Source organism: Fonticula alba (genome assembly GCF_000388065.1).
Source record: "Fonticula alba strain ATCC 38817 unplaced genomic scaffold supercont2.46, whole genome shotgun sequence".
Lineage (NCBI taxonomy): Eukaryota > Rotosphaerida > Fonticulaceae > Fonticula > Fonticula alba.
The window spans coordinates 4,693-12,757 of NW_009243016.1; the positions used below are offsets into that span (position 1 = coordinate 4,693).

General features: G+C 74.0%; 1 protein-coding gene and 1 non-coding gene across 2 annotated transcripts in view; one reads left to right on the top strand and one right to left on the bottom strand.

Annotated features, from left to right (window-relative positions):
* H696_06268 (hypothetical protein) overlaps positions 1 to 5,004 on the bottom strand; it is a gene marked incomplete at its 5' end in the record, with an annotated part of 9,610 nt that extends 4,606 nt beyond the window's left edge. The window contains 2 exons of the mRNA XM_009500011.1: positions 12 to 3,417; positions 3,654 to 5,004. Of these exons, the coding sequence (XP_009498286.1) occupies positions 12 to 3,417; positions 3,654 to 5,004 (4,757 nt within the window). The remainder of the gene's footprint in view (positions 1 to 11; positions 3,418 to 3,653) is intronic.
* A 1,042-nt stretch (positions 5,005 to 6,046) lies between these two features.
* On the top strand, positions 6,047 to 6,117 carry H696_06269. The gene has a single exon. It is a non-coding gene; the product is annotated as a tRNA-Gly (tRNA).
* Positions 6,118 to 8,065: the final 1,948 nt, after the last annotated feature.

Sequence of the window (8,065 nt, forward strand, 5' to 3'; positions counted from 1 at the left end):
AGGGCTCGCACCTCCTCGTGACCCCGCAGCCGAAGGTGCCGGCCGGGCAGACGCCCGCGCACAGGCCCCGGTCAAGGTACGTCTGGCCAGGGCATGCGGTGCACTGGTCGGCGGCCGCCCCGGCGCAGGCCAGGCAGGACCCATGGCAGGCCCGACATGTCCGGTCGGCCTCGGCGAAGTGCCCGGTCGAGCACGATAGCAGGCATGAGCCATCCTGCAGGACCCGGTCCGCCGGGCAGGCCGTGCACTCGGTGGCCCCGGGCCCGGAGCAGGTGCCGCAGGTCGGGCTGCACGGCTGGCAATCCTGGTCGCTCCGGAAGGTGCCTTCGGGGCAGGTGGCATGGCAGTGGCCGTCCACCAGGAGCGGGGAGTCCTCACCGCACGTCAGGCAGTGCTCCGGCCCCGGGCCGTAGCAGCTCCCGCAGGACCCGTGGCAGGAGGCGCACAGGCCGCCCTGCGGCGAGGTCCCGGCCGGGCACTGGGCCACGCAGGCCGGGCCGGCCAGCAGCCACCCGCGCTCGCACAGGGCGCAGGTGTCCGGCGACCCGGGACAGCTGGAGCAGTGGGCCGCGCACTGGCGGCAGCCGCAGGCCGAGGTGTGGTACCCCACCGGACAGGCCCCGGCGCAGCGCGAGGGCCACTGCTCGGCCGGCAGAGGATACAGGTCCCCCGGGCAGCCGGTGCACTCGGTGCTCCGGACCCCGGCGCACTCGGAGCACGAGGCGTGGCAGGCCAGACACCGCCCGCCGATGGCCACATGCCCGGCGGCGCACGTCTGCACGCAGTCGTCGCCCTGCAGCACGGCCCCGGCGCACCGCCAGCAGTCCTTGTCCGTGGGGCCGTTGCACGTGGCACAAGCACCGTCACAAGGCAGGCAATCAGCACCCGCACGGTACTGGCCCGCCGGGCAGCCGGACACGCAGGCCCCCACGCCGGGGGCCGCCTCGACAAGCTCCAGCCCCGCGCCGCAGCCGGTGCACTGGTCGGCCCCGCCGCCGGCGCACGCCCGGCAGCTGACGTCGCACGGCTGGCACGACTCGCCGTTGCTGAACATCCCGGCCGGGCAGTCGGCGATACACTGCCCGTTGGGGCCCAGCACGAGGTCGGCCTCGCACACCAGGCAGCCGTCCGCCCTGCAGGAGGCGCACCCAGGATCACAGGGGACGCATGTGCCGGTGGCGCCGGCCGCCGGCGGGCCCCCGGACCAGCGGAAGCCGGCCGCACACACCAGGCACCGGTCGGCCGCCTGGGCGCACAGGGCGCAAGACCCATCGCACGCGGCGCATCGGCCAGCGCCGACATACTCGCCCGGGGCGCAGGTGCTGCCGCACAGCGAGGGCGTCGAGCTTTCGGTCGCCAGGAACACCAGGTTGCTCCGGCAGGTGGTGCAGGCGCCGGCCTCGGTGCACCGGTCGCACGAGGCGTCGCACGGCCGGCAGCCGCCAGCCTCCAGATGGTGCCCCACCAGGCAGGCCGTGCAGACGCCGCCCGGGGAGCATGCCTGGCAGCCGTCCCGGCAGGCGACGCACAGGCCGCTGTCGGCGTCCGCCCAGAACCCGGTGGGGCACTCATCCGGGCAGCTGCCCCGGTGAAGGACGTGCCCCGGGGGGCAGGCAGTGCAGGCGAGCGGGTCGGCCGGCACCGAGCACTCGGCGCAGGCCAGCGCACAGGCTTGGCAGCCGGCCTCAGGCGCCGAGGTCAGCACCCAGCCCGGGTGGCAGGCCGTGCAATGGTACCCATCGGCCGGGCCCGGCGCCGGTGCCGTGCAGCTCAGGCAGCCCACCGGGCAGGGACACTGGCCGGACGCCGGGTCGGCTGCCATGTCCCCGGGGCAGGCGCTCAGGCACCGGGCTTCGGCGCCGGCCAGGTGCGCCTTGCAGCGGATGCACTCCAGCTCGGACGGGCCGCTGCACGTGGCACACACCTCGGCACAGGCGAGGCAGCCAGGCCCGAAGGTCCCCTCGGGGCAGTCCTCCGGCCGGATGCTCAGGGTCAGGACCTGGCCGCCGGCCGGGCCCAGCAGCAGGCTGGCCGCCCCGTCGGCCGGGGCGTCCAGAAGCACGGCGGTCAGGTGCTCGGCCGCGGCCAGGGGCTCCGGCAGCGGGTGGAAGCGCGCCGGCCCGGGCCAGCAGAAGCCCCCGCCGGTGGCCTCGGACGGGCACCGGAGCAGCGACACCCCGACATGGGCCTCGGTCAGCAGGACCAGGGCAACCGGGTGCACGCCGGGCCCGGACAGCCGCACGGCCAGCGTCCGGGCACGCGCCCCGGGCGCCGCCGGCAGGACCCCGAGCACCTGGTCGTGGCTTGCCAGGCCGGAGGTGGACCCGCGCGGGCCGGCCCCCCGCGGGACGTGCCGGATGCGCCACGCCCCCGGCGACGAGCCCAAGTCCAGCCAGCTGAGCAGGAAGTCCTCGCGAGGGGCGGCGTCCGGGCCGGCGCCCGGCAGGAACACCGGCTCCAGGTGGCTGGCCCCGGCCGAGGGGTCGGGCAGGGGGGCGGCCAGGGCCCCGGGCAGGTCCCCGGCCGCGGCCCGGCTGTCACCGGCCAGGCCGAGGGCCAGCGGAAGCAGCACGGCCATCGGGCCGGCCGTGCGCCAGAGCCACGGCTCGCCGGGGCCCACCGGCGGGAAGAGGCTGGGATGCTCGGTGGCCCCGTGCAGCAGCGCCGAGCCCAGGCGCTCATCGTCCCCCAGGAAGTACAGGCTCACCAGTGGCCCGGGCCCGGCCGTGCGGACCGACACCAGAGGCGGCTCCTCCCGGAGCAGGCGCATGGACTCGCACGAGGAAAGCTGAGTCGCCGTCGAGGGGATGATCAGGCAGCCGCTGGTGTTGGCGCTGCCACATGTATAATCCACCGACCGGAGGAGCCCGTCGCCGCAGAAGAACCCCACATAGCCAACCTGCGACTGGCCGCGGACCGGCCCGATCTCGGCATACGAGTCCACCCGCCCCTGGAGGAAGCTCCCGAAGGCGATGTCCGTGTCGACCAGCAGCCGGTCGGCCGTGGAGCCGCTGGCCGCCGCCATGGCCGGCTGGTCGGGCTGCAGGACCGTGGCCACGGCGCTCGACCATGCCCCGGGGGCCAGGAAGCCCAGCAGCGACGTGGGCTCCGGGGTCAGGGCCAAAAACAGCAGCCCCTGCTTGACGGACAGCCGCGAGCGTGCGAAGAACCGGAAGACCAGCTGCCGCTGGGAGGCCAGCCGCCAGGTGTGCGTGGCCAGCAGGGCCACCCCGCCGGCGGTGCTGTCGCGCGGCCAGCAGCGCGACTGGTCGGCCGTGAAGCCGGGCCCGCACTCGGTCACGCAGGACGTGGCCCCGGAGCGCGGGTCCACCTGCAAAAGCCGCGGCGCCTGGCACGCGGCACACTGGCCGCCGTAGCATGTCAGGCAGCCCGCCTGCTGGCAGCGGCGGCAGTCGGCTGGATGTTTGGTGGAGGGGGGGGGGGGGGGGCAGGGGAACCGCGAGGAGGTCAGACAGCCAGGCCGCAGGGCCGAGAGGGGGGGGGGGGAGGGGGCGCGGGCGCAGGCAAGAACGACCCCGGTGGCCGCGCTGCCGGCGGCGGGGGCCCCCACACGGGCGGACACCCGCCAGCAGGCACCACCGCCGCCCGGGCAATGACCATGAAGGGGTGGCAGGGAGCGGGGACACACGCACGCGGGCCGCCAGGCTGGGCGATGGCCTCGAAGCCGGCCGCACAGCCGCCGCACATGTACCCGTCAAGCGCGAAGGGCGTCAGGGCCCGGCCGTCGGCACAGGCGAACCCGGTGTCCGGGGGGGCCAGGCCGTGCTGGCAGACGATGGTCTCGTCGGTGGAGCAGCCGAATTCGCCCGCCAGCGAGTACACATGCCGGCTGCTGGCCACCTGCCAGGGGGTCGGCTGGCCGGCCGGCCGGCTGAGGCGAATCAGATGCAGCTCATCCAGGAAGCCGGCCGTGGGCAAGGTGGCCCCCGGGAAGCGGAGCTCCGTCTCGGTGATCCCCTGCGCGCTGTATGTCACGCGCCACACCTGGCGCGCGTGGCGGTCGAGGAGCAGCAGCCAGACACTGGGGCTGGGCCCCTGGTGGATCTCGGGCGCCACGAGGCGCCGGTCGGTCGCCGGGCCGGCCGCCGGCGTGAAGGCATGCACGCGGGTGAGAAGGCGATTGATGTCCACCTGGAGGAAGTACAGCTCCTGGCCGGCCAGCGCCACCACGATGTCCTGCCCGGTGGCAGGATTGGGACACAGGGCCACGATGTCGGTGACCGGCGCATCGACCGCGTGGCTCGTGCTTTTGACCGCGCCGCTGAGCTTGAACAGCACAAGGACATCCATGCCGGTGAAGGTGTAAATGTTGTTGCGCGAGCCGACCACCGCCCGGACGCCGGGTTGGACCCCCTGCACATCCGGCGGGCCGTCCATAGAGACAAGGTATCCGAGTGAGGCCGTGTAGAGGATGAAGGCCTGGCTGTGCCGGTCTAGGACCAACAGGTCGACGGTAAACTGCGATTGCTGGTAGGCCGCCAAGATGTCGTGCGGGAGCGGCACATCGCCCAGCAGCTTGTCGCCGTTCAGGTAGATGGCCACTTTGTTGTCGGTATGCTGGATGTAGCCCAGCCCCGCGGTGGTGGGGAAGGCCAGCGCGCGGTGGCTGCCGGCCGATGCGCCGTTGCGCTCGGGGCCGATGGTGAGCGCGGGCTCCGGCGCCAGGGCCCCCCCGAAGCGGGTGTCCGACAGCACGTCCAGGCGCAGGCTCTTCTGGTTGTAGAGGCTGGCCTGGAGGTTGGCAGACGCGGCCCACCGGATGGAGGGGCCACCGCCCGAGGGGGACATGTCGCCACCGAATGCCAGGATCGCCGGCCCGACGGCCAGCGGGGACCGGTAGAGCTCCTCGGCCGGGGCCGCCCTCGGCAGCCGGAGAAGGATCACCAGCATCATCATCATCAACATCATCATTGGGGTCGGCAGCGACGGCGTGCGCGGCCGGCCGCCGCCGCCGCCGCCGCCGCCGCCGCCTCTGTCGGCCATGCTCACTTGCTCTCCGGTGCCGGAGGGGACCAGGCGGCAGAAGGAGGCAGGGCCGGGAGGGCGAGTCGGTCGGGGCGGAGGCCGAAAATGAGTGCGGCAATCGGGCGGGGCGCGGGGGGGCGGGGGGGGGGGCGGGGGGGGGGGGCGAGCAGTTTGCAGAGGGGGATGGGCGGGGGGTGGGGGGGGGGCTGCACTTGCCCGGCGGCAGGCGCGCGGGCCTCCCTTTTCCCGCCCCCTACGGGAGGTGATTATCAGCTGGTGCTCCCAACAAGCCCGGCGAGAGGGGCCTGCGTGACCGCCGCGAACGGCCGAGAGGGCCGGGCGTCGCAAGAGCCCGCCGGGCGGGGGCGCATTCCCTCCGGCGTGCCTGCCCCGGGCACGAGCCGCGGCCAGGGTGATCGACACAGGGAGAGCGGCCCCGGCGCCGGCCACGATCTCCGCGGAGAACCCGGCCGCCTGGCGAGGCGGATGCCGAGAGGCCCACCCGTGGGCGGCAATCCGGGGGGCTCCGGGTGTGGCCGCCCCGGGCCATACACCCCTCCACCAAGTCCCTGCTTGTTGGGAGGCTGTCCGGTCCCGGCCCCCGGGCGATGGGCTCGCGGAGTAGACAATGAACAGTTTGTTATTTATTGGGCATTTCTTTGACATTCCCCAGCCCGCCCGGGGGGCTTAGGGGTACTTGGACCGGCCGGGAGAGGGTCCAGAGCCCCAACTCCCAACGAGACCCTTCCCCTCCCGGGGCGCTCGGGCCCCGGGCGCGGCGGTGACACCACTTCCCCCTGGGCCTGCTGCCTCGGCCCCGCGTCGGGCCAACTCTCGGCCGGTCCGCCCGTGCGCCAGACCCGCAAGGCGCGGGCCCTGCCCCGGGCGTCCTCCCCCGTCCGGCTGTTTTGGACACGCTGCGTCGTCTCGCGTTGCTTGTCGGGCTTTTGGTGCGGCGGCGGGGTGGCTGCCCCGCCGCCGCCCGCGCGAGGGGCCACCGCGCTGGTCGCCGGCCCGGTGGTACAAAAGGCCACCTGGAGGCCGAAGTGCCAGCGCCACGGCGTCGATGGTTTAGTGGTAGAATTGCCGCCTGCCACGCGGTAGACCCGGGTTCGATTCCCGGTCGACGCAGCGCTCTTCCCTTTTTGTGCATGGCCCCTGCGACGCGGCTGCCTCCTTCGGCGGGGATCGGCGCGCGGGCCGCTTCCCTTTTTTTTATGGCCCAGAGGGTGTCTTCGGCCGCCGGGGCGCGATCCTCTCGCCCAAGCAGGCACGCCGGCTGGCCGGACCGCTCCAGGGCACTTCGCTCGACCGGCCGGCCCGGTGCTCCTCGGATGGCCGCGCGCCGGGCGCTCGGCGTGCGCCCGCTGCCCCCTCCCCGCACATGGGGGTCCCGCCTGATATCGGGGGCGCCGATGTGCGACTCCGCCCCGGGCCCCGCCGGGACCCGGAGCGGGGGAAGCTCCCGAGCCCGGGGCGGTGGGGAGTGCCCCCGGCGCCGGAGGCTGCTCGAGCCAGCTTGGGCGCGTGCGACCGCCCGATCATGGCACGCGTGTGGGCTCCCACCTCCGCCAACTGGTCGCGGCTGCCACCGGGGGGGCGGACCGCGCGTTGGGACTTTGGCTGGCCGGCAGCCGGGCGCGCGCCTCGGAGGGGGCGGGCTGGCACCACGCCGCGCGCGGCCACTTCTCCCCTCCCCCTCCACCATCCCCAGCGCAGGCGTCCGGCCCCTGGCCCGGGCGCCGGTTGGTGGGGTGGGGACATGCGGATCTCCCGGCCGAGGTGCCGCAGCCGGCCCCACACCTCGACACGCAAGGACATATACCGCGCGCGCCCAGCCGCGTAAGGCGGGGCGGAGGCGCCCCGCAGGGCACAGCCTGCCACGGTGTCCTCCGGCGCGTCTTCCCGCAGGACCCCGCTCTTCCGGCGGTTGAGGGGCCGTTCTGCCCCCCGGGCCTGGGGGCCGGGCAGCCCCGGCAGGCTGCCTGTCCCGATGGCGAGCACCGCGCCGGCTGCCAGGGGGGCTGGCTTGCGTCCGCCCGCGCTCTTTTTTCCTTCGGCCAATGGCTGCCCATTCGCTCGGATCCTTCCCTCCTTTCTTCCCCTCGCCCACGGGCAGGGCGCGGCGCTGGACGCACCGAGGGCACATCCCTTTGGCCCGTCCGCAGGGCCGAGGTCGCGCGCCTCCCGCGGATCAGCGCCGAGCATCTTGCCTGTGTTTCGTCTTCTTTTTTTTTTTTTTTGCCGAAGCGCGTGGCGACCCCCCTCCCCGCCGCCCTTCAAGCACACCCCACGTCCGGCGGCACACGCAAACAGACGGCCAGCATGTGCCCCGGCCCCTTGGAGGCCCGTGCCCGGATGCGCGCCCCGGTGGCGGCGATCCCTTTCGCGCGGCCCGGCGAGCCTCACCGAGCCCCCTCCCCGGCCACCCGCCAGACGACCGGCCATGGTGCCCGTCAAAGCGACCCACCAGTCCTTCCTACGCTCCGACACGGGTGCCGCTCCAGGCGGACGGGACACCCGTTCAGCACACCCCCGCCCCCACAACCATATCATCCAAGGCAGCCCGGGGGTCATGCGGACACCCTCGGGTCAGCCAGGCGGGCCGCGGGCTCCCGCGCCCGGGGGGGGCGCCCTTCCGTCGGTCTTGAAGTCTATCAGGGGGGGGCGGGTGCCTTCCCGCATCCTCACACGACGCTCTTCCGATCTGACACGGGTGCCGCTCCAGGCGGACGGGACACCCGTTCAGCACACCCCCGCCCCCACAACCATATCATCCAAGGCAGCCCGGGGGTCATGCGGACACCCTCGGGTCAGCCAGGCGGGCCGCGGGCTCCCGCGCCCGGGGGGGGCGCCCTTCCGTCGGTCTTGAAGTCTATCAGGGGGGGGCGGGTGCCTTCCCGCATCCTCATTTTCAGAATGCACCGTTCTACAAATGAAGATACAGCACAGACGCTCCGGTGGAGCTTCGGCCGCGGAGCACTATATTCTGGGAGAGGCTGAAGGCGAGACGGTTCAGCACGGGGTCCCGTGATGTGGGGCCGCTCTCGGGCGAGGGCCTCTCGTCAGCCACGGAGTA